The sequence below is a fragment of the Xiphophorus maculatus genome, chromosome 8 (genome assembly GCF_002775205.1).
Source record: "Xiphophorus maculatus strain JP 163 A chromosome 8, X_maculatus-5.0-male, whole genome shotgun sequence".
Lineage (NCBI taxonomy): Eukaryota > Metazoa > Chordata > Actinopteri > Cyprinodontiformes > Poeciliidae > Xiphophorus > Xiphophorus maculatus.
Window position 1 is genome coordinate 3,147,908 of NC_036450.1, and position 26,382 is coordinate 3,174,289.

General features: G+C 40.9%; 1 protein-coding gene across 2 annotated transcripts; it reads right to left on the minus strand.

The window, feature by feature from the left end:
- Window positions 1-7,222: 7,222 nt before the first annotated feature.
- vldlr (very low density lipoprotein receptor) lies at window positions 7,223-25,307 on the minus strand. Of its 2 annotated transcripts, XM_023337893.1 has the most exons (20): window positions 24,809-25,307; window positions 20,363-20,482; window positions 19,164-19,286; window positions 17,732-17,854; window positions 16,858-17,066; window positions 15,852-16,014; window positions 15,640-15,762; window positions 15,404-15,526; window positions 14,698-14,817; window positions 14,153-14,278; window positions 13,904-14,075; window positions 13,289-13,513; window positions 13,088-13,206; window positions 12,817-12,956; window positions 12,083-12,224; window positions 11,830-11,979; window positions 10,131-10,181; window positions 8,673-8,750; window positions 8,427-8,596; window positions 7,223-8,122 (listed from the first exon to the last, which is right to left on the minus strand). In XM_023337893.1, exons 1-20 carry the CDS (start codon window positions 24,879-24,881, stop codon window positions 8,087-8,089), a joined length of 2,586 nt encoding a protein of 861 aa, XP_023193661.1. In that variant the 5' UTR covers window positions 24,882-25,307; the 3' UTR covers window positions 7,223-8,086. The 2 variants fall into 2 exon arrangements, with proteins under 2 accessions (XP_023193661.1, XP_005812485.3); XM_005812428.3 differs by lacking the exon at window positions 10,131-10,181.
- Window positions 25,308-26,382: the final 1,075 nt, after the last annotated feature.

The following is a 26,382-nucleotide window of genomic DNA, read 5'->3' on the forward strand; positions in this document are numbered from 1 at the left end:
GCTGCTGAATTCACATCAGCTCACACACACTTTCTATCTTCACCTGCAGAGGAAACACACATCATTCATCTGCACATCAACTCTGATCATCCTATATATCAATAGTGCTGGAAATAGAAAGAAAACAGGAAGCTGCCATCATCTTCTGCACTTCTATTGTCAGTCCACTAGATGGAAACATGGAGCAACATTTCCATTCACAGAAACACACTGATTCACTCTGACTGAACATCACCAACTATGTTAATGCAAAATTACTAAACTCTAAAAGCGGTTTATCTGCTCCATCAAAGATGAATTTATTAATCTGACTGAATTAAACACATTTTAACAACATCAATTTATTTTAAAAGGAAGCAACAGAAACTGTTTTTTTACTTCAGTGCTGGAGACCAGGAAGTAAAAACATGAAGCAGTTTGTTTAGTGAAGAAAATAAAGAAACAACATCATCTGTTCATCATGTTGTTTGATTTTAGTTCATCAATAATCTTACAATCAGCAGAGATATTAAACAAAGCAAACTTACAGTTTGTTCAGATGATTCAGAGAGTTGAAAAATAACATCAGAGCAACAGACTGAGACCCAACAGAACCAGAGTAGAAGCAGACTGGTGCCTCACCTGAACAGGTTAGTTTAAACTGAAATTGTTATGAGGAAAAATGAGCCCAAACTAGTCTGACTGATCAGACTGACTGGGTTAAGAGGAATTTTTTTCTGCTGACAATCTAAAGATAGGAACACTTCTCATAAATCTGAATCAGCTGTCACTCTGCTGATCCAGGTTCCATTCATCTCCAACTGAACCAACTGAAAAGTATTTATGTACTGTGAGATGGCATGTGGCAGGAAGGATTTCCTGTATCTGTCCGTACGACAGCGGAGCTGGAGCAGCCTATGTGAGAAGGTGCTCCGCTGTCTGTCCACTATGTGGTGGAGAGGGTGCTGTTTATTGTCCATAATAGACAGAATCTTCTTCAGTGTCCTCCTCTCCACCACAGTTTCCAGGGACTCCAGCCTTAGTCCCAGTACAGAGCCAGCTTTCCTGATGATTTTGTCCAGTCTATTAGAGTCGCTGGCTCTGATGCTGCTTCCCCAACACACAACAGCAAAGAAGATGGCACCGGCAACAACACTGTGATAAAAGGTTTCCAACATCTTGCTGCACACATTGAAGGATCTCAGCTTCCTTAAAAAATAGAGTCTGCTCATCCCCTTCCTGCACACAGCGTCAGTGTTAGATGCCCAGTCCAGTCTGTTGCCGATTACAACTCCCAGGTATTTGTTATCCTCCACCACTTTCCCTTTGATCTTTAGTGGCCGTGAAGATGTCTTCTCCCTTCTGAAGTCAATCACCATCTCTCTGGTCTTACTAATGTTGAGCCTCAGGTGATTCTGCTCAGACCACTCCACAAAGCTGTCCACCAGTGTCCTGTACTGGCACCTCCATCCCCTATACACCCGACAACCGCTGAGTCATCAGAAAACTTCTGTAGGTGACATGACTCAGAGTTGTACTGGAAATCAGTGGTGTACAAGGTGAAGAGAAAGGGAGAAAGCACAGTTCCCTGTGGAGCCCCTACGTCACTGACCACCACATCAGACAGGACACTGCCCAGACGGACAAACTGTGGCCTGCCTGTCAAGTAGTCAGTCACCCAGGAGATCACTGAGTCGTTGACACCCATCCTCCGCAGCTTCTCACCCAGTAGCAGAGGCTGGATGGTGTTGAAGGCACTGGAGAAATCAAAGAATGTGATTCTCACAGTGTCTCCTCCACCATCCAGGTGCGAAAGTGCTCGTTGCAGCAGGAAGATGACGGCATCGTCAACTCCTAAGTAGGGCTGGTAGGCAAATTGCAGGGGGTCTAGAAACGTCCTCACCCGAGGCCTCAGTTGGGCCAGGACCAGTCTCTCCATGACCTGAATCACATGAGATGTGAGAGCAACTGGTCTGTAGTCCTCTGGGTCGGCTGGCCTTGGCTTCTTGGGAACAGGAACCACATGTGATGTCTTCCACCGCAGCAGGACTCTCTCCAGCCTCAAGCTCAGGTTGTACATGTGTGCCAGTACCTGGGCCAGCTGGATGGAGCAGGTCTTCAGGATCCGTGGTGTAATGCCATCAGGTCCTGCAGCCTTCCCCTGGTGTAATCGCTCCAACTGTATCACAACCTGGCCTGTAGTCACCGTTAGCTGGGGGTGGGTGTTGTTGTCTGCAGTGGAGATGGGGGAGGAGGGGGGGATGGGGGGCTGAAGGAGAGGTGTTGTGCAGGAGAATGCCGGTAGGTGGGTTGAACAACTTGGGGCAGTGTGGATGTGTGAGGGGATGGTGGTGGTAGGGGGGTAGCAGGAGGTGAGCTAAACCTGTTGAAAAACTGGTTAAACTGGTTTGCTCTATCCAGGCTCCCAGATGTCTGTGTGTCCTTCCTCTTCATCCCAGTGATTTGCTTCAATCCTTTCCACACATCTCTCACACTGTTCTGCTCGAGTTTAGACTCAAGCTTCCTCCTGTAGTTGTCCTTGCATGTCCTCAGTGTCTCTCTGAGTTCATGCTGGACTCTCCTCTGCTCCTCCTTATCTCCTGACCTGAAAGCCATCTTCTTTTTGTTTAGAAGTGCCTTCAGGTCACTGGTAATCCAGGGTTTATTGTTGGAGAAGCAGCGCACGGTCTGGGCTGGCATGACAGTGTCCTCACAGAATCTGATGTAGTCCGTGATGCAGTCAGACATGTTGTCGATGTCCTCCCCATGAGGCCCACAGAGCACATCCCAGTCTGTTGACCCAAAGCAGTCCTGCAGTGCCTCAGCTGCCTCCTGTGTCCACCTCCTCACCGTCCTGATGCGCACAGGCTGCCTGCTCACTAAAGGGACATACCTGGGAGTCATCCTTACCAAGATGTGGTCTGACCTGCCAAGGGCTGTGGCGCTGTATGCATCTTTGGCATTAGCATACAGGAGATCCAGCATTTTGTTTTCCCTGGTGGGACAGTCAACATACTGCTGGAAGTTGTGTAGAGTTTTGTCCAATGAGGCATGGTTAGTCACCTGTGATGACCATGAAGGCATCCAGGTGTTGAGTCTGGAGTTTGGCTGCGGTAGAGCTGATGACGTCACAGGCCACCGCTGCATCAGCTGACGGGGGAATGTAAACAGCGATCAAAATGGCGGACGTAAACTCCCTCGGTAAATAATACGGCCGCATTCCCACAGCCAGAAGTTCAATGTCCGTCCTACAAATCTGTTCCTTCACGTTAACATGACCGGGATTACACCACCTCTCACTCACATAAAGTGCAATCCCGCCGCCCTTCTTCTTCCGACTCTTGGAAAAGTCCCTGTCCCCCCGCACCAAGGAAAATCCAGGGACCTCCACGCTGTAGTCCGGAATAAGCGAGTGTAGCCAGGTTTCCGTGAAGCAGAAGATACTGCACTCCCTGTACTCCTTCTAAATGAGAACCAGCAACGTTTTTGTGTAGATACTTGTTAGCCACTTGTTGCAGATCCTATCACAGTTCTATGCTAGAATTCTCAGAGATCCTGAGAGCAACAAATTCTTTCACAAATGTTTGTGAAAACAGTCTGCATGCCTAGGTGCTTACTGTCATACACCTGTGGCCATGGAAGTTATTGGAACACCGGATTCCGATCATTTGGATGGGTGGTCAAATACTTTTGCCAGTATAGTGTATCTCTTTTAGCAGCTAGTGGATAGAAATCACTAGGCCTGAGAACATTGTACCTGAGAGTTTCCAGGTTGCAGTTTGTACTCTCCAGTCCAGCAGAGAGAAGCTTCACTCCTGAATCCTGCAGGTTGTTGTTACTCAGGTCCAGTTCTCTGAGACTGGAGGACTGGGAGCTGAGAACTGAGGACAGAGCTTCACAGCTTCTCTCTGAGAGGTTACAGCTACTCAGTCTGAGGAAATAGAGAGAAAAATCAGTTTTTAAACTGTTCACCAAAAGACTTTATTCCCAGTCAACAATGTTCTTCTTGGACTGATTTAAGGGACTGTTTTATATGTAATTATGTTGCCCTTTGTTGTGAACTGGTTCAGTCTATAGATGGGCCTCCAGCCATGAAGGACTGAACTAAAGGCAACAAGGAGGCTGGCAAGAAAAATATTAAATTCCTCTATGAACTAAATTAATCCCATGTCAGTTTAAACAGAAAGAGTCCAATGAAGCCTGAGAATCAAGGCTGGACTGAAGATCAGCATCAGGCTTAGTTTGAGGATCAGCATCAGAGCTGGTTTGAGGGAAAACACCAGCTTGTCCATTGGATTAAGGCTGTTGTGGCGGCTCACACTGATTCTAATCTAATGTTTATAATAGTTATCTCTAGTTTATTTCATCACATTTATTATTCTTTCTATTGCCATATTCAAATTCAATATTACTTTATTGGGAAATTAAATGTTGCTTTAACTCATATTAATTAAAATTCTTCAGAGATGTAGTAGATGATGATGGCTGTTGGCAGAAAAGAGCTCTTGGCATTATGGGGAATTTCAAGAAGCCTCTGACTAAATATTATATACATTCTAGATCAGTTCCTCTACTTTTTTCATCTGCACATCAACTCTGATCATCCTTTACATCATTAGAGCTGTAAAAACATCAGCTGCTCCTCCTCTGATTGGCTCTTCTTCTCCGTTTCATATCAGTGTCAGGTGAATGCAGTCAGAGAGAGGCAGAGGAAGCTGCCATCAGCTGCTGCACTTCTATCAGTCCACTAGATGGAGACATGGAGCAACATTTACATTCACTGATTCAACCTGAACAACAGGAAGTATTTTAGTTAATTATTAATCTCTACAAGTGGATTATCTGCTCCTTCAAAGATCAACAATTTCATAATCTGACTGAATTAAACATATTTTAACAATATCACTTTATTTCGAAAGAAAGAAACGGGAAATTGTTTTTTCTAACTTTAATAGTGGAAACCAGAGTTTGATTCCAGGAAATAAAACCAAGAAGCAGTTTGTTCAGAGAAGAAAATAAAGAAAACCAGCTACTCAATAATCTTGCAATCCTTCAAACAGCAGAGATATTAATTTTTGAGCTGAAATCAGAATTGAACATTTTCTCCAAACATCAGAGAGCAGAAACAAGCAGGAGAGTTCCTGATGAAAGTTCAAGCAGGAAACAAAGCAAATTTACAGTTTGTTCAAAGTATACAAAGAGTTGATGAAGAATATCTGAACAACAAACTGAGACCCAACAGAACCACGGTAGATCCAGACTGGTGCCACACAGGTGAGTTTAAACTGAAAGTGTTATGAGAAATGAGCACAGACTGGTCTGACTGGTTAGACTGACTGGGAGTCAGAGGAAAATGTTCTGCTGACGTCTGAAGACGAGAACACTTCTCATAAATCTGGATCCGCTGATATTCTGTTGATCCAGGTTCTGTTCAACACCAATTGAACCAGAACCTTTTTTAACCTGGAACCAACTGAACTCTTCATTGGTGGGGGTTTGTCTCCCTCTTGTGGTGAAACTCTTACCTACATGGTGTCTGGTTATTAAAAATAGATTAAGTGCCTTTTAAATGATCCAAATACAGCTTTGGGAAAAATTAAGAGACCACTTAAAATGATCAGTTTTTGTGATTTTATTTTTTTATAGGCATATATTTGAGTAAAATGAACATTGTTCTTTTCTTCTTTAATAGTGACATGGCTCTGACAACATGGCTCTGAAATTCCAAGCAAAAATTTAGTATTTGTTTGCAGAAAATGAGAAACAGTGAAAATAATGAAAAAGTTGCAGTGCTTTTAGACCACAAATAATGCAAAAAAACAAGTTCATTTAGAAACATTACTGATATTTAAACTCAGAAGTTCAGAAATCACTATTTGGTGAAATAACCAGGAGGTTTTCAATGGGGTTCTCAGTGGTCTCTTAATTATTTTTCAAAGCTGTATGACCGCAAACCTGATCAGAACCAGAACCAGTTGTAAGGTTTCATTCATCAGGACATGAATGACTTTAGTGTTTGTTTGTTTCTGCTCACCTGGAGCACCAGCCGGGTGGAGTCAGTCTGAGTTCCTTCATCATCTAAAGAGAGCTGGAGAACATTGAAGATCCTCCTGGAAAAAAATGGGAGCTTTGGAAAGAAATCAGCAGGAAGAGAAAGAAAAATGGATCTTCATCACTTCTGAAGTGGACGACATCAGAGTTGGATTCAGTGGAGTCACATGAAGAACAGAACACTGAGGCTAGAATAATAAACATCAATAATCAGTAGCTGCTTATACTGCTCACCAAAGAGTGACATCTCTCAGTGAACTTTATTTGCTGAAATCAGAAGTGAACCTGGTCTCCTTTGAGAAAAATAAATAAATCTGACAATCCTGAAGTTACTGTGAAGAGCTGTTTCTTTATCCAGTCATTTATTAAACTTGCCTGAGTCCCATAAAGCTTCCACTGGCACATCAAGATGGGACTGAACAGTTCAGTCAGTTTAGCTTGTTTTCGCAGTGACTGAAGGTAAACTGTAGGAAAAATTGTGTGTTGGGTTCATATGAGCATTCTGGGTTGGTCTGCACTGATGCAATGTTAAAGTGGGAGCTGCTGGGTGTGGGAGGTAACTGGGTTACTGCTGCTCCAGCAACTCCTTCCCATTTTCCTGCAACTACAGCTACCTGCAGCCACAAGAAATGTGGCTTTTTGTCCACATCTGAAGCATTGCTGACAGATATCACCCATCCCAGCTTCTCTGCATGCTTGGCATCCTTAAGTCCTCACAGATCTGCCATGAAATTGTAAATACTTTAGAACTGCAAAGTGACATTTAATTTAATCTAGCTGTCCACAGTAAGAAACCTGAATTATGTGGTAACCTTAAACGCATAGATTTCATTGACAGGATGGTGCAAGTCGCCAAGAGAATAAATGCAGAAAAAAAAAAATTCCATTTGTGCCTTTAGAAACGGTAAAAATTGCTTTGCAGATTAGACATCAACTCCAACTGGAGGCTGTATGAGACAGGAATTTTCCTTCAAAACATGGAACGGAGAAATGTTAAATTTGATTTCATGCAATTTTCTGCCACGACTCTAGACCTGGAAATCTAAGTTCTACATATTTTTAATATTTTATGAACCATAAGTAGATTTGGTAGGAAGTAAACCAGAAAGTTCTTATGCTTTTCTTGTGATGGATACTTGAATATTTGACCCATTTCACTCAGAAATAAACAAAAGATTCAAAGGGATTTTTGAACACTGATGTTTTAATTCAAAATTTCTTTGCGAATCAGTTCCTTCAGATACAGATCATTTCATTCTCCTTCACTGTACAAGGCTATAAAAAGTTCACAGCAACAGCACAAACATACAAAATAGTAATTTTTACCAAATTCATTTGTGTTTTTCCTCCTCTGCTCTCCTTAAATACATCTGAACTCTGGTGAGGAACCCAGCCATAGCAAAAAAAGATTCAAGTCAGTGTATACAATCTTATTTACAGAGAACTTTGATCAAAGTGCATTGAAGAGAGTCCTGATTTACAGTCACATCTCTGAGGGAGGAAATATATTTACACTGTTTACAAACGCTGTAACCATGGTGATCTCAGCAGCAGCAATAATAATAATGCAATTAACAGAAGAAACCCTAATATTAGCCAGCAAAGCATGATCAGAAATATTAACATCCTGTTTCATAATTAAATACTCGTCTTTTAGTCTCCAGACTTCTTCCCCGTTAAGACCTGAGAACTTTGACCCGGTTTAAATCAGAACCAGGAAACAGTTTGATGAAGACACCCAGTTCTTCAGATGTTCAGTCCAGGCAGAACACGGAAAGACCCTCAAAGAGAAAACTGTTCTCTGAACGGACGGGCAAAGACAATGTCGGAAAAACAAAAAGAAAAATTCCTTAACACTTTGGAGTGAACATAGAAAACTCATGGAAGTATTCACATAATAAATAACATTTCCTCTTCACCACAGATCAGGACTTAATGCACTTCTGAAGGCATGTGGTTGAACTGTAAGGGCCGCCGTTACGGCGAACCGTTGGCATCGTAACACGGAGGAGGTTTCCGCAAAGAGAACAAATAAAAAACAAAATCCTGAGAACGATCAGGATAAATCATCGTCTGTGCTCACTATTGAAATCTGTGGAAAAAAAGAGATGAGATTTTATTTAACACTTTGTAAGAGGAAATGGCAGCATTTTCATGCAACTCAAAATATTGACTTAATAAAATATAAATATTCAGATGACTGAGAAAAAAAAAGATAAGACTTATTTGGGTAGGAAATGAACTGATCTTAACATCTTAAAGATTCATGCAAGTGGGTTTGAAGCCAGAAAACATTTTTTTTTAATTATTATTAATTTAATCAAGTAAAACAAACCTGGAGGAGGAAATAAGGAACTACTCTAATTACAAAAGTTTTCAGGTTTGGGTCGACTCACCGCTGGGTAGGTGTGGCCCACGTTGGCGCCGTGGCGGGTGATGTCGATGTTGAGGTCTTCTTCTGTGGTTTTCAGGTAGACTGGGTTGTCAAAGTTCATGCTCTTCTGGTTCTTCAGCTGCCAGTTCCTCCACATCAGGTAGGCGCCTGCTCCGGCCATGGCCAGCAGCACTGCAGCAGAGACACAGGCTGGTGAGAAACAGATCTGACCTTCATGTTTGACCTTGGAGGCGGCAGCTGTACTTACAGACAGGCAGGATGGCCCAGGCAGCAGCAGAGCCTCTGGCTGTGGAGTCCACCTGGATAGATGTGCTCACATTGGCTTCTGGAAGAGACAATGACAAAATCTATACAAACAACTTCCATACACCTTGAACAGGTTAGGATAGGTTTATGGTCTACACAAAACCTGCTCTTTACACGTTTTGCAAAACTCATTTTTAGAAAAGGTTCAAGTTTGCTCAGTTCAGAATGAGTCGTTTTAGGGCTTCTTGTCACCAATAACCAAATAAAAGCCAATCAAATTCACAATTGTATAGCTTTGAAAAGCATAAGTGGAGCCTCCTACACAAACAAGAATGCGGCAAGTGGTTTCTGGATTACGGTTGTCTTTTCCACCAGCCATTGTACAGTGCATACAGCAGTAAAATCTGCTGACCAAATGTGCTGGGGCTCAGTTTGGGATGCTAGGCAACAGGCTGGGATGTTACATTTGGAAGGTTTTTGTAAAGGCTCATTTTTCTGAAGCTAAAAATATTTGCCAAATATTAGCTCAGGTGTTTAAGAGCTTGGGTTGTTTTTGATTTGGACAGTTTGATCCACAAAGGAAAGGAAAATTGAGGCAGTGAAGATCTGCTTTAACATCTGGGAATACTGAAGACCCAGGATTTATTATAAGACTTCTAGAAACTCTTCAAATCTAAATATTTGGTGGCATTTTATTGCAATAAAAAAAAATTATGAAAATCTCCAGGTATTCAGAGCCTTACAAGACAGACGCTGGTGTAAATCCAACGCTCACAATCAAAATAAGCTGCAGTTAATTCCTACATTAATCTTTACATATGCAGAATTGTGGAAAAAATAAATTGTTCAAATAGCAAAAATAAAAACTTCCAGATTTTGAGATTTGTAAACTACAGTGACAGTCCTGCTCCATTTTCACAGGATCACATGAATGCATGTTTAACTTGTTTCAAGCCAAAAACTGCATGTGCACTTCATAATGTCTACCTCTAGATGGCGCTCCTGTTCTACATTAGTTCAGAGGCAGATTTAATTTGTTAATCATGACAGTAAACTATTCCAACAGCAGAGAGGTGATTACTGAATGTTGCATGGATTGTTCTGCATTTAGCAACAAGTCACAAGGATTCCTCATGTTTCTGATTAAAATCTAAATTACTCAAAAAAAAAAAAAAAGATACAGGGAATTTCAGTTGTTTCAAAAGTTTCCAGGTTGAAATGATCCAACTAAAGAAACATCTGAGGGACGATTCATTTATCTCAGCAGGATTAGAAGATTTGAGGAATTGCAGGTTAATTTCAGCTCTTAGATTCAGATTAAGATAAAAGTAGCAGAAGTTTCAGTTAAAGCAGAAGAGAAGGTTAATTTAGAAAAATCTTTGACGGGAGGAGTAAAACTAGATGCTACTTGATTTGAGGAGAGCCCAGCATGCTTTGAGATGACGGCATTAGGTTTTACCTTTGGGCTGCGTTAGAGCTTCACTACCGTCCTCTGAGGAAGAGTCTGTCACTAGAAGAGGAACAACAAACCTTAAGCATTCAAGGTCGTCCCATTTTTGAGTTTTCTTTGAATGTAGACCAGATCTCTGGAGAGTAAACTGGTTTATCTGATGCATGAAAGCAGAAATCAAAACAGTCGCTGCAATCTGCATTAGTGGTTTCAACATCCTGTATTAAATGACTCCAACTGGGAAGTCTGGTCCTTTTGCCTAGAAAGTCCAGTTCATTTGGGGAGGTGTGAATGTGGAAGTGAACTCTGGTCCACCTACAAACATTGGCCTCCATTTGGACACTGGTGCGGTTTGAATGCCTATATGAATGGACCACAGATCGCTCCTAAAGCAGGAAGTAGACTACAGCGTAGAGCATATAAAAATAAGAGGTTTTCTTCATGAAACGTAAACAAACCTGCCCACACAGCAGAGCGTTATGGGATTTCAAGTTTGTTTCTCATTGTAAACATTGAAAAACCTAAACTTCTAGCATTTCAGCTCACACTGAAGGGAAAAACTCCGCTTATCTGTAAAGGCGGCCCGTAAACAATAAAAACAGTCGTTTGTAGCTGCGAGTTGAGCTTCTGTTCACTTTGTGTTTCTAACAAGATTAGAGTCGGCCAGAGCAGCAGCCTCACAAAGCTCTACAGTTCCCGGTCGGCCCAGCTGAGGCAGCTGGAAAATGGGCTGGACGGGCAGAAACGGCCCAATTAGTCTGCAGCCTTAAAGGGACAGGCGCCAATTTTTGCAGGCATGTAACCAACAGAACTATGAGGTTTAGCATAGTTCTTCAGTCTATGCTAAACCTCCAAGTGTGATTTAAATAAACTTTCCAATACAAGGAACTAAAATTGACCAAGTTTAGGGTAAATACTTTAACAAAATGTGGAATAACTAGAAACTAGAGGGAAAATAGGAAGCAAACTCAAAGGTGAAGAAGAAAGTAAAGGATGCAGTAGAGCTGGGATCCAATTTTTGAAAAATCTGGATTCCCCTGTTCTGTTGGTTTTTCAGTAGAAGGTCTCATCTCATTTAAATCAAGTCAAAATGACTAAATTAATTTTTTTTTTTAAAACAACCTCTTTATACTCTACTGTCAGTTAAAACTTCCAATCCTCCACAGATTCTCAGCGTTTGCTGTAAAATAAAGAGAAAATCTGGGAAAACTGAAGTTTGTTGGGAGCGCCGTCATGAAGACGGTCCAGCGATCTGCGAGTCTCGGCTGGAACCAGAGTCCAATTAGTGCTGCGGATTCAGCTGTCAGGTTTCTGTTTGGTTTGAAAAGGCTAATCTGTGAAAGGAGCTGGAGCGGAGCCGCAGGGAAAAACAAAGCGAGTCTCTAAGCAACCGGTCGTCCAGCAGGAGGGAAAGGCCAGAGCCGCCGCTCTGCCTTCACTCCTGGAACCGCTAATTGTTGCAAACAATCCTGGAGCTGCTTCAAACTGGACCACTGCAGACATTTACCCACAACTTAAAATTCAAGACGCCGGTTCCCTTTTCTCCTCTAGAAGCCTTAAAAACAGGCGAGTGGTACTTACTATATTGAAAACATGAGGCTGAAACAAAGAATTCAGCAGTAAAACAAAGAGGATGATGTTTAGAGTTGATGTGAAAACATCAGAAAAGCTGCAGAAATAACTTTGTGCATTTCGGTGCAGAACTCACCAGGTCTGCAGCGATGGCCGTCGGCTGCCAGCTCCTGGCCTGCAGGACACACACAGCTGTACTTGGGGGAATGTTTGTTGATCTGTGGAGCAGGAAGACACATGAAGCTGCAGCCGCCATTTTCACTTTTCTCTGTGCACCAGTTGGTACCTGCAGAAAAAAAAAGATCACTGAGTGTAACTGAAGCCCAAATCAAGCTGAGAACTTGTTCACCACCAGTCCTGGGTTAACTGGGTGACCTTTGACCTCTTACCAGCCAGCTGGATCAGCTCATGGTAGACGATGACGTCCTGAGGGTCGTTCAGGTTGCTGGCGAGCGTGATGACATCAGAACCAGAGAACTTGTTGGCGCCATAGATGGCTTTGTTTTCACCGTCTGTCCAGAAGACCCGATCCTGAAAACAGAACCAAACATGGCCGACTTTTATACAGAGCTGATCATCATTTCAGTAATCCATTGTTCTGATGATTAATGGAAAGTTTGTCATATTTTACAGATTTTTCCATTTGACCACCTAAGCCTTGTATACAATTTTAGAAATTGTCCAAATAATTTTGCCAAAAATTTTTTTTTATTTTTATGATGTAAAGTACTTTGTATAGAACTTTTCAGTAACAAGGCAGTTCAAATAAATTTGATTAAAAAGCAGCAGCATTTCTTTAGCTTCGTTTTAAGAGAAGCTAAAAATGCCTCTAGAGTTTTTGGTGAAAAATAGACAAAGGGTGTTTTTAATAATGCATCTATATTTCATAAAGTTTTAGCTTAAAATTACTGGTCCGAATATTCTTTCAGGAATTTGCCTTTGAGTTTATATATTCCAGTGAAAGATTGATTACTAAATTGGTAATTAATCATAAATCATTTCAGCCAAGCTTGTATACTCGTACTATTAAAGTGAAAGTTAAACAGGTTGCATTTTTTAGCTGAAACTTTAATTTTTTATTGATGTCGATGAATTTAATGAGAAATCTGAAGGCAAAACGAACCTCGAACACGGTGAGAGCGAACGGATGAGCCAGGTAGTCTGCAGACTGCAGCACCTTGTTCCTGTTGTCTCCGTTCAGGTCGACGCTACTGAGCATGTGCAGCTTAGAGTCGACCCAGTACAGCCGGCCTTTGATCAGATCTGAAGAGACAAAAAGATCAAAAATAGTTTCATTTCTGCAGTGTCAGATCTAAATGTTTCACCAATGAATAGATTTTTATAATTTCAGCTACAGGTTTTTATTTTGGAGACGTTTTTGCCTCCATCCCTACCCAGTGTGATCCCGTTTGGCCACTGGATGTCAGTCGCCACCAGAACCTGCCGGTCCGCTCCGTTCATACCAGACTTCTCAATCTTAGCCGGCTCTCCCCAGTCAGACCAGTACAGAAACCTGAAGCCAGTATAGAAAATGTCCAGTCAGCTGATCAGACCAGTGCTCTGCCAGAGGAAAAACCCAAAATGTTTCCACCCACCCAGATAACGGATCCACAGCGATGGAGGCGGGTTCTTTCAGGCCCGTGTTGAACAGAACTTTCCGTTTGGTTCCGTTGAAGTTTGCCACAGAAATGGTTTTGGTTCCCAGATCGGACCAGTACAGGTTCTTGTAGATCCAGTCGACGGCGATCCCCAGAGGAGTCTGGACGTTGTCGATCACCTTCTTATGGACACCAACGTCTCCTCGCTTGTCCAGGACGGTGCTGAAGAGAAAAAACACGCAAGTTTGAGGAAAAGAAATTCTCCCTTTGTCACGTTTAAATGACTTAAAGTTCAGATGATTTATTAGTTAAAACTGACAAAGTAATTTTCTAGACACAAAATTACAGCAAATACTCCAAAAGTCAGTTGGCAAATGAGCTGAAAGTTTTCATTTTCCTGCACATGTCCAAGAAATAACTACATTCACACTGCAACCTGAAGTGAAACAAATCAGATATTTTTTTTACCCCTATTCGACCTGCATCTGATCTTTTCATGACAAAAATTGAGCATTAAAGCTGCAATATGCAACTTTTATAAAAATAAAAGGTTCACATATTTAAAGGTTATTATGTTGAGATAAAGTTGATGTTTGGAAACCCTGAGTCTACCTGTATATGGCCCTCTGTCCCAGGTCGGCCCAGAAGATGGTCTGCTGGTTGAAGTCTGCATCCAGAGCCGCTGCGTTTCTCTGCTGCTCCACAATCTGCGTGTACTCCTTCCTCTCCAGACCCAGACGGCGAATATCACGTCGATTGGTGAAGATCAGGCACGGCTCCTTACCTGAACATGGAGAAAAATTAGCTTGTAAAAACCAGGAAAGGTGAAAACATCCAAAACTAAAAGTTCCTGATGCTCACCAACAGCCTTGCAGACGCCGGTAGCCGGATCCATCTGGTAGCCGTTGTGGCATTCACACTTATAGCCTCCCTTCAGGTTAACACAGATCTGACTGCAAATACCAGGATTCATGCACTCATTGATGTCTGCATCAAGAGATAAAGAGGAATCGTTTAGAAATTTAAAGCTGCATAACAACCATCTTAAAATTTTAAGTTTAATTATAAAATTGGCAAACGAGACATTGAAATCTATAATTTCAGTTTCTGCTGGTTGTACATTTGGGAGGAAATTAAACACTTCTGCGCTGGTGGAGGTTATGCCAGGAGAGAGACTGTCAGAAAACAACCTGCAGGATTTCTGCTTTAAAGCTGATGGACGATCAGAACATGGAGCGAAATCCTGGATCAAGATTTTAGTTTAAATTAAATGAGTAAAATGTTAAATGAAAATTAGTCAATTAGCTTTTTTCAGCCTCATTTCTTCTTTGCACCACAAAAAAAGAAAAAAAATCCAACTTAAAGTTCCCTTCTTGAACTTGTCTGGTAATTACAGTGGATCGTACCTCCACAGGTCTTGTGGTCGATGAGCTGCAGTCCAGGTGTGCAGTCGCATTCGAAGCCGATCACCGTGTCTTTGCAGATGTGGGAGCAGCCGCCGTTGTTCAGGAGACACTCGTTCACATCTGGAACAAGAAATGCCACAGTTTACAGTAGGAGCAACAAAATAAAAGACAGGAGTCTTCTACAAACAAAAACATAAATTATCAGTTCTTCACATAGATTTGCTTTTAGAAGTTGACAAGCTGACAACTCCTTCAGACTAGCTAGCAGCATTTGGCAAACGTCTGGTGGAACTGCTGAGCTCAGGAGCTACTTCTCATTGAAACGCTGGTAAAAACATTAAAGGGTTAATAGAGAAGCCATGTTGTGATGACATGAAGTCAGTTTCAGAAAGCAGGAGTTTTTAAAGAGACAGGCTGAAGTTCAAGGCGTTAAATAAGTAAAGTTTCTTTTAAGTCTTGTTTGATGAATATAGCATTTGCATTTCAGTAACAATTGAAGGCAACAGTTACTGGATTATGCTATAAAATGCAACAAAGCTGACATTTAAAGGAGGATCAAACACTGTTGTGCAGGTTAGTAAAGAAATACCAACTGATTTTAAAATTCATCTCATCCTTTCATGATTTAAAAAAAAAACACCCATAAGTACCACAGATGCTCATTCATAGAGTTAGCATAATTTAGTCCTATTTAAATCAAACTCACTGCACTCTTTGATGGGCTCGTCGCTCCAGTCTGGACAGTCTCTGATCTTGTTGCACACTTTACTCATTTCGATGCATTCTCCGCTGCGACACTTGAACTTCTCTGGCCCGTTACACTGAGTCACTGAAAAACAGGAAATTAATCCAGATGATCACTGATCCAATATGAAGAAATTCGTTTCAATGCTAAAATCTAGCATGAGGACGTTAAGTTTTAAAACCAGAGTAAAGTCTTACAGTTCTTGCAGTTTATTTCGTCTGATCCGTCGGCGCAGTCTCTGATGCCGTTACACTGTCTGCTTCCCAGGATGCAGCTTCCATCGTCACATTTGAACTGATCCGGCCCACAACTCCTCACAGCTGCAAACAAAAACTCCAACTTTAATTTGTTCCGAAGAAAAATAATCAGTGAAACAGAAGCTGGAAGTTGTCTGGACGGCGTAACGTACGACAGTTAGCCTCGTCGCTGCCGTCCTTGCAGTCTGGGTCTCCGTCGCATCTCCACTTCTTATGGATGCATTCTCCAGAGCCGCACTGCATCTCGCTGGGCAAACATTTGGCGGGCGGCGTCGGGTGGCGGCCGCAACGAGTCGGAGCTTCATCTGACTGGTCCTACAGAAACACAGCAAACGCTTTAAAATTAGAATATTTTACTTAAATGCCAATATTTCAGCTAAAATCACCAAACCTTTTGGTTTTGCTAGAGGTCTGGAATGTCACAGGAATCCTAATTATGATTAAATGTATAGATGTACATTAATGAAAGTTGCAGTTTGACACTTCAGTCACACTTTGCAGTTTTCTAGATTGAATTTTGTTTTTCTACATTAAAGTTATGATTCTTGCACTGTAAAAATGTACCAAGTTCGCAGCTTTTTAAAACCGTTTACATTCAGATTAGACAAATCTGGATTTTCTCACACCGATGCTCTTCAGGTTTCCAGAGTGACGTTAGTCTAAGAAATACCAACTTGTTTTCCAGATTCTATTCATCTCAACTCACAGAAGCAATTATCGAAATAAGCAATTCGTTTTATTTTATACATTTGTCATTTAATTTGGTAATGGAAAAATTAAAATTGGAAATTGAATCTGGTGTAAAACAATAGTTTCAATTTTAAGCGATAAAGACAGACTTTGCAGCTTCTCCTCACACTAGTTTGATCTGTTGATTTGATTGCCGTCATGTGTGATTATTGACAAATAGAAATTTTCCACATGCAATTTTAATTTTAAAAAAGCAGAATTCTGTCACAGAATTATTCATTTTAAATCATATTTTGAGAGACAACTGTCTCATTTCCTATCAAACTAAATTCCTCAGAATTAAAGTAGTTTTAAGTCAAATTCTGACCTGAACTTGACCTGTAAATCTCTAAAAAGTATCGGCAGTAGAAAATGGCCCTTCAGTCCTCAGACCTGAAGGTTCACCTCTTCGTTTCCGTTTCCTCTCACCTGACAGTCGACGTCGTCGTCACACACCCAGCTGGCCGGGATGCAGGACGCGTTCCCACACTGGAACTCACTGGGAGCGCAGGACGACGGCACGCAGTCCACCTCGTCCGAACCGTCGCCGCAGTCGTCCTCGCCGTTGCACACAAAGTTCTTGGAGATGCAGCGGCCGCTGGCGCAGGTGAACTCGTTCAGAGCGCAGGTGACGTTACCTGGGAGGAGTAACAGTGTTTAATTCAGGCTCGATTTTAACTGAATGACGTCTGATCCACTCTGCTGCTCTACATCCACCGAGGCAGAAGCTGCAGTTGTGAACTGAGCCAAGCAGGTTTCTGCAGCTCAGCATCCCATAATCAATACCAGCTGATCTCGCTTCACGGAATCCATGAGCATCCGCCGAGATATCTGGCGTTTTCCTCAAGCGCTTCATCAATACGACAACAAGAGGCACAGCTAAACTGCAGTAAAAACCCAAATCACTGAGAGCACAGGATGTTCCTCACCATGTTGTGACAGAGAACCTTTTAGAACAATTCAAACTAACTTTCACATTATGACCAGCATTTTCATGGTTCTTAGTAAAATACAGCTGGAGTTAAAAAGAATGAGCTTCTCAATCAATATGAAGTATTGATTGAGCAGTAATGTAAAGCACTTCAGACATTTTGTTTATCAAAATCCCAGGAGAAAACGTTGAACTGCTATGAATGCCTCATCTTCAGGTTTTCCAGCAGTACTTGGACCATAAATCATCTAAAGGTGAACACAGTTGCTGCTGATTGCAGCGGCTAGACGTTCAGCTTAACAGGGAAACGACGGATTCAAAAGGTCAAATAATTACTGGGGAGTTGAGGGGAGAAAAGCAGCTTCCACCCACCACAGTTGACTTCATCCTCTCCTTTGTCACAGTCTCTCTCGCCGTCACATTTCCAGAAGATGGGGATGCAAAGCGTGGTTCCCGGGCCGCAGCTGAACTCGTTAAGACGACACGTCCGCATGTCTGCAGACAGAGGGGACACGGCGAGGTCAGCGACCAAATCCAAACCGCAAAGAGCGCAGCACCAAAGCAAGACGTTCTAGGAACATGTCAAACTGTAAAAGTCAATTAAATATTTGGTCTGAAGTTACATGAAGCTCAGTCCTACTGAAAAAGAAAATATACCAGTTTGAATTAGACATTGCATCTACTTTCTTGATATTGTGCAGCACCAAGAATGAAAATATGTTTTGGGGAATATGCATAGCTTTACTTTTTTATACACTAATTAGTGCATTCAAAAACAAAAACAGAAGTACTGTTGGAGCCAATTGGATAAAAATGACAACAGAACCAAGCAGGGTCAAAACAAAGGTTTTACAATATTTCTTTACAGGAACTAATTAAAAATCACAGGCGACTATGGAGCTAAATTGGGGCCAAAAAGCCCCAATTTAGGGGCTTAAATCCTATAGTTTGGATTTAATATCCAAACTATTGGATATTAAATCATATCCAATAGTTTTTAAAGCTTAATACCATACCAACTTTATTTATGAAGCACTTTTTGCACCGACAGAACCAACGTGCTATACACAATCATAAAATACGTCAAATGTTGCATTTTATTCAACTTTTACATAATTTATGCGAGACACGAATCAATTCTGAACCAGAAGAAGCCAGACGCAGGAGATCTGAACATAAACAGGTGAAATTATAAATAAAAAAAGTTTCTCAGTAAACTCACATTCTAGAAATCTTGTAAGAATCATTTTTGAAAAAGTTCAGCTTGCTTTAAATTTGATGCACGAGTTTATAAACTTTTAAAGTTGCCAAGCGAAACATTAAGAAAAAAAAAAGCAGCTTCTTTAAAATTAGAAAGTTTAACTGTTGCAGGAAGAGAGAAATCACCACCAGGAATGTGGAGGAGGAGTCAGCGGGTTAAAATTAAAGCCAGACATTTGCAGCTGCTGAGCTGAAGCCGGCAGCTGGTCAGACATCAGCGTGACGCAGCAGCAGCTCTGATATCAGAACATGACTGGACCTGAAAACGACCCGATCATGACCTTCAGAACCAACAGGAACATAAACAGCTGCTGCACTAAACATGACAGAGCAGAACTGGCTCAGGCATCAGCAGGAAACTGATCCAAACTCAGAAAGCAAGAAATGATCTTTTATTTCTGATTAAAATAAAGCCAGGAAAAAGTTACTTGGCATGTATTCATTAGCAGGATTAACTTTTTCCCCACAGCTTCACAGTTTAACATCTTTGCTGATTGAAACCTGTCAAACGCGTCTAAACAAGTTGCATTGTGGGAGAACTTACGGCAGATTTCTACGCTCTCGTCGGATCCGTCCTCGCAGTCCGGCTCGCCGTCGCAGTGCCAGCGCTTCGGGATGCACTGACCGCTGCGGCACACAAAGTCCACATCCGCACACGTCTTCTGAACTAAAACAGAACCAGAATAATTTAAAATAATACTGGGATCCAGTTTAGCTTTTATTACACAGCCAGCATCAGAAACTAGTCCTGCATCTTTAGTTTGGACCATCTGGTGTTTAACTGAGGCTGAGATGACAGAAAGTCGTGGGAAGAACAATAAAATCTCAGTGGATTCTGGTTATTTTTGCAACATTTTGGTTGCTTTGTATCCCACTTCCTGCACTGCAGGATGTGGAGTAGAAAATTTGGAAATCATTAAAGTCCAACATGTTCCCAGTTAAATGTTGCTACGTGCAATTAGCACGTTTCCCTCTCATCCTTTTTCCCTGCATATTTAATGTTTTTTTGTGAAAATATTTGACATAAACCAAGAGTTCAAATAACATGATGTTTCGTTTCCTGTTCATAAAGGACTTAAACATCCCATCCCCCTCCTCTTATTCTTTCCTTGCTGTGTTTTATTGAATGACCCAGATAGTTGAACATATTGGATCCAGATTTAGCTCCGCTGTGCTTTTCCTTCCCATCAGGTTCGACTCTCAAACCGTCACCTTCCTGGTTCTAAGGCGACAGAACGGCTCAGAATCTGAACGGTAAATAGATTAGCTCTGATTTATTGAAGCGGTTTGACATTAATATGCAGCAGCTTTCAGAACTTCATGCATATTCACACGTTTTTTTTTTTTTAAATCCGCTTCAAACTGAGTTCTGCACAGAAACGTTACAGAAAAACCACAGAGCAGGTTGAGGCAGAATTACAGGCCTAGTCAAAGCAAATTTATACACGTAAAAAAGATAACGTGTTAGAGATGTTTATCTGCACAAGAGAATAAACTTTGGTTTCATTAGTACGTTAAACAAGTCAAAAAAGGTGAAATTAGCTGATCAGAGAGCTGCATCCAAGTGGAAAGTTGAGTGGAAGGAAAACATCTTGTGAATTGAAGCCTGTTCTGTATGTTTATATAACTTTACTTTTATGTTGAACTGCCTCGTTACTGAAATGTGCTAAACTAAAACTCCACTGATCCAGAAGTTGCTACATCAGCGTTTGTGTTCTGGTAAAGCGGGTCGTTCCTCCTCACCACAGGAGTTCTCGTCGCTGCCGTCCGTGCAATCCTCGTCGCCGTCGCACTGCCACACGGCCGGGATGCAGCGGCCGTTTCCACACTGGAACTGGTTGGCTTCACATTCAGTCTTCGTACCTGCAGAGACCCAAACAAGGTGATGAGAGAACTTCCTGAAACTTGATGTTTCTACAGGGTTAACAGAAGTTTTATCATTCTTAACTTTAGTAGGTTCTGATCTTATTAAAATCAAGCCTCATGTGAAAAAATATTCAATAATTAACCAAACAGTGAAGGAAAGAGAAAAATTCAACTTTTATAGTTTAGTGCATTTTATTTTGAAATCAGACCCAACTTGAGCCGTCCTGAATTGACCCAAAGGAAAGATTAATCCTGAGGTTAAGAGTTTGTGTCGTTTGCTCCAGCTGCAGGTTCAATAATTTAAACAGAAGCACTTTGTCACTTCCTGCTCCAACAGGACTGAAACCAACGTTTCCAGACTGAAGGTCGGCGCTGTGGCCCGGTTTGCTGCAGCTGACATCGGAACATGTTCCTAAAATAACCCCGACCTTGAGGCTGGCGCCACGCTGCAGCCGTCCAGGTGGGGAAATGGAGCGCTCCTGGCTGTTCTCAGAGGTTTAAATGAAATATTCACCTCAGAAGAAGCAGAAATGCAGCCATGGCAAAAAACTGAAAGTGGGTCAGAAGAACCCGGATCGGCTCGGAACCGGAACAGCTTTGGGCCTCAGCGTGGAGCGGACCGCGCCCCAGATAGACAAATATTTAGCTGCTAGAAGATACAACTGGGTTTAAAAATATCTAAAAATTAAACATCCAAAAACAGAAAGTCACACAACCAAGGAAATAAATAAAAGAAATTCCCTTCAAAATATAATTAGAGCTCATCATGTGATTAATTATTGCAAAAGGCTCACTCAAATGATTAAAAATAAAACTGTGAGTGAAAACGTCACGCCATCAATTTGATGCATTTCAAATATTTAAAAACTAATCAATATTCATCAACAGACTTTAATGAAAGGCTTGTATATCAGGTACATTTTTCAGCCATATCACTCAGCTCTGTCCTGTAGCAACTTATGGCATCCTAAGTTTTAAAACAATGGTAGGTCAGGCTTTTTAAAGACCCCAATTGGTGCTGAGGAGCCATTGGCTGGTGTTTGCAAAAAGCCAATCCTGGAGTTCCATTTATTTTCCTTGAAGGTGATTGGTTGTATCCTAAAGCTTGGAGCTCAGACTGTAAATGTTGCTTCTGCAGTCGTGTTAAGAGTTTCCACTGGGTGCATTAACCCATATTAAGGTATATTTAGTGTTTTAGCTGGTAAAATAGTTGGGCACTGGTGGCTGTGGTTTCTAACTCCAGTCAATACTGGGATTTAACTATAGCTCTTCTTTAAAAACTCAGGAAATCCACAAAACAGAAGAAATTCAGCCAGTTACTGAACAGAAATGTCTTGTTACAAACACTGTCCAACAGAACACAACCAGAAAACTAAAGTCCATTTCTTTCAAAGTGTCAGTGAATCGTTTCTGGTTTCTAGAGAATCCTGTTCCATCTTTAACCCAATCATGAACAAACTTCAACTCCTCTCTACAATTCCCCTGTATGTCTGTCTTTCTGTTCCTGTAGCTTTAAAACATCTACAGTCATGCAGCCACCCAGCCGACACCTGCTGGTTCTGAAACTTATTTACCTGGAAGTTACAGCCCAGCAAGGCTGGCCACACTGCCTGAAGGAAAGGTTGTGACTCACCACAGTCTAAATGCTGACAAAGCAAAGAGATCCTGCAAGTCAAGCCTCAAAACAGACTCATATTACAAACTTCCACTTTTACAAACTTGTGACTTTAGCAGAAATTACCAAGAAATGTTGACACTTTCCTGTAGTCAGCTCTTTTCAATAATAAAAACCAAATACAGGTTTCCTATTTTGGGCAAATATTCAACATAAACTCCTTAAATCCTTCCATCCTTAAACATGTTCAGACCTGAAATACCAAAATCAAATCATAGGAAACTTAAATTTAGCAGAACATTTCACTTCATTGCAAGTTTACTAGCTTACAAGCCTGCAAAAAGACAAAACAGTTAAAATGTATATAATAAAGTCCATGTCAGTGCTACAGCAGTAAAAGTAAGAAGCAGAGTCGATGAACTGTAGATTCTGTGCTTTTGTTCCTTCAGGATGGCTCCCCCACAGAGCTGCTGCTACGCCAGCCCATCGACTAGCTGCCAGCAACGCTGTACACTTCACCCTCTGATCAACACTCCTCAGCAGTTAGACGCACCTGCATGAAGCAACGCTGCTTTCTCTGCAGTGTCACTCCTGATTTTAAAAAACTGACACCTAAAGGATCTACAAACAAGAGACTGAGGGAATGTTATCAGCAAACACTAAAATTAGACATTTTCTGCCTTTAAGGTTCATTTCAGCAACATATTAAACACTTTAGCAAGTATTTGCACTTTATTTTTAAGCATTTTTGACTCTTAATTCAACATTCTCTAAAGAGGAAACATCTTGCATCATTACAGAGACATTGATAGTAAATTTAAAATGACACCCGTCATCTTCATGTACCGTTTGAAGCTGACAGGCGTTGAGCCGAATCAAATCATCTCCATTAAAAATAGAAAATTATTGTGCTCTATATAAATGCTGTCGCACTGGAGGTCATGGTGATGCAGTTTTCCCCAGTAACAAACGGCTGCAGCATGCTGCTCTCCACCACTCCGCCCACTTTAAGAACCCCCACACACCGACGCCCCCCGCCCGGCTTCCCACAGCCGAGGATCTGGGTCTCACTCAGCATCATAGTAACCATGGAGGGGGAGAGAAGAAAAAGCATAAAACATCCATTTTAATCAGGCCAGCCTGCTTCTGCTCTCCTCTCACTAATCTGCATGACATTTTGGTCAAATAATTCGTCTGAATCTCAAACAGAGGCAACAGCAGCGGCTCGTTTTGGAGAACGAGGCTCTTATCAGGCACCGTGGAGCCGATGCTGTAGGTGGGGAACCTGGGGATCGGTGCAAATCAGAGGAAAAACATTTCCTGCAGATAGCAAATCAATTATGATGGAATTAAAGACTCCACAACACAAAAATAAAAAAATGTGGTTCAAATTATACCAGCTAACAATCAGCTTTGTATACACAGGCTTAAATGGATTATGTAATTGAAGGAAAGTATTTCTAAATAAATATTTTAAGTAAATATTTTAAGAAAATATTTCTAAGTAAATATTTTCTAAATATGCACCCACACGAAAAAAACTCAAGACAAATGCAAAAGCCAGCATAATAAAAAAATGTATAAAGAGAATTTCAGTGGAAACCAAAATGTACGAAACATATATACATAACCTGCGTAATAAATTAAACATTTTAATAAGAAAGTTTGATAGTAGAAATACACAAAACCTGCCTGATAATCAAATATTTAAATATAAAAAAAACTTAGAGTAGAGACAAAATGTACAAAACCTTCTTAATAATACAAATTGTTTAATACCAGTCAAAATCCAAGTACAAATCTTAATAATGAATTTTGTTAAAAATTTAAATAGAAAATCTGCCAAATAAAACAATTTGAATATAGCTCCAACATAAAATTACAGAAATATTTGTATATGAAAAAATCTTTACATTAATTAAAATCTTTTAAAAAATGAAACCAACTCCCCATTTAAAAAGAGACAAAATTCAAACATTTTGAATTTTAAAAAAAGCCATTACATCTCCAGTTTTCTGACTACAGCTGTGGATAATTAAATTTATCCTAATGTAATATTTAACAGCTATATGAAAACTACTGTTGGTTACTGAGTCTATTTTAATGTTTTATCCTGGATTTTCAGGTTAAAATGAGAAGTTTTGCCGCTACATGTCCAAGCTGAACCCGGACACTCAGCAGGTAATTAGCCTTCATTGGGATCCCTGCGGCCGGTGATTGGCCTAAATCACCGCCCCCTCCCCTCCGGAGCTCCAAGCTACTCCCAGATTTAATCCCCATTTCAAAGATGTTAATCCGCAGTTTGCCCCCTTTCTCGGCCAACATGTCGGCTTTCACTTAAAGAATAAAATAAATTAGGAACGTCACAGAGGCGGAGGGGGTTGGTGATGATGGCCGAGGAGAAATCACAAGACATTGACGCAAAAACGAAGAGGTTTAGGTGCTGAGCCACCAAATTAAGGGTTTAAATCTTTGCTTTAGTGGTTAAATTCTTTAAACGAGAGTAGGAATCAATTCAAAATGAATTAAACTTACAAATACTGACCAAAATGCTCGAAGAATGTGGTTTGTTTGCTAATTAGACGGCTAACAAGTGCATGAAGGTGCAGCCGGGAGACAGGTGTGCGGCTCGGTGAATGTTAGCTTAACCGCCCCGAACACCGGAGCGTTTAACCGGACAAACCGGGGGAACCGCAGCGGGCTCTTACCGTGGACGGTACCGCAGTGCTGGAGCCACATCAGCAGCAGGAGGAGGAGGATCCGAGGTGCGGACGTGACCATCTCTGGTTCGGAGGAGTCACGGTTCGGCCGCTGCTGCTAGCTGTGCTGGGCGCCCGCGAGCTCCCTGCCTGCCTGCCTGCCTTCTCCTGGCTCGCGCTGGCCTGCTCCTGCTTTTTCTTATGGTTCTGCCGGTCGGTCCACGCGCTAGCAGGAAGCACACATCCAAACAGGCGCGAGCGGAGAGGGCAGCTTTTATAGTCCGGAGGTGGCACGCGCCGCTGAGGAGGACTGCGTGCGCACCGGGAGAAGACGAATGGAGAAAAACACAACAACCGTAGAGCCCACGCGCCCTTTTATATCGTTCCGGGCTGATTCCAGTTCCGTCCAGTCCGTTTAAAATCCATTTTTTTAAAGCGGTTAGCGGTACCGAACCGGTACCGGGTGATTATCAGTGCTGCACACAGCCGTGGAGGGGTTTTCTCCTCCTTCAGTGCGTCTGCTGCAGGTAGTTAACCCTTCACTACCCGCACAAATTAATTAATTAATACCGCAGAAATCACAACTAGCTTGATCCAACTTATAAAATCTGAATCTTTAATGTCAAACAGAACATTTAAAAGAACAACACCTTTTATATAGTTATATATAACAAGTAAACAATGAGCTTAAAAAGAAAAATGGTTGATTTACACCAATTAACATTCATATGGAGTACCGTTTGTAACACTGTCAAAAATTAACAGTAATAATCTGAGTTATTTAACATGAGGATAAACTGAGGATTCATTTTTTAATGTAATATTTTCAATATGTTACTCATTTGTCACACTAAATATTTAATTAGCAAGCTAAATATTTAGTCTAAAGCTATGCTTTGTTAGCAGATATTTATAAATATTTAATTTATAAAGTAATTATTTAGCTCCAACCTATGTATTTTGTGTGCAAGCTAACTTTTAGCTCCAATCTAAATATTTAGCTTTAAGCTAATAGATGGAAACATTCAGCTAGATCTTCAAAGCTCTGAGCTAAATATTTAGATTTGGCTAAATATAAATATAAATATTTAAAACTAATGCTTATTTAGCTTCAAACTAAATATATAGCTTGCAAAACTAAATATTTATTTTGGAGCTAAATATTATCTAAATGTTAACTAAATGTAGTACTAAGTTAGATGAAGCTTTAGCTTCAAGCTAAATATTTAGCTTGCTAACTAAATATTAGTGATGCTTAAAAACAATCTTTCAGCTAACTAAATATTCGCTTCTAAATTTTTAGTTTGAATCTAATTATTTATCTTGCTGAACAGCGCCCTCTGTGGCCACTAACTAAAATTACCTGATAATTACCTTCAATTATAACTTTATTTTCTTCTAAATTTATTCTCTTTAGCTATTGCATTTTTATCAACTGTAAATTGATTAATATTTCAAATTATTTTTGGCACTTATATCAGTAAGAAAAGGTACAGCTGGATTATTTTATCATTTTAAATGAGGAAAAAATGAAGAAAATATTGTAATATTATGTATTTTTCTCATGTTTTCACTGGCAGTCA

Coding starts and splice junctions, on each gene's coding strand:
- vldlr (XM_023337893.1), bottom strand. CDS start 24,881: ATGGTCACGTCCGCACCTCGGATCCTCCTCCTCCTGCTGCTGATGTGG. Junction 19,287..20,362: donor CAGCGACGAGAACTCCTGTG/GTGAGGAGGAAC, acceptor GTTCTGTTTTAG/TTCAGAAGACGTGTGCGGAT. Junction 8,123..8,426: donor TGGGCCACACCTACCCAGCG/GTGAGTCGACCC, acceptor TTTTTTCCACAG/ATTTCAATAGTGAGCACAGA.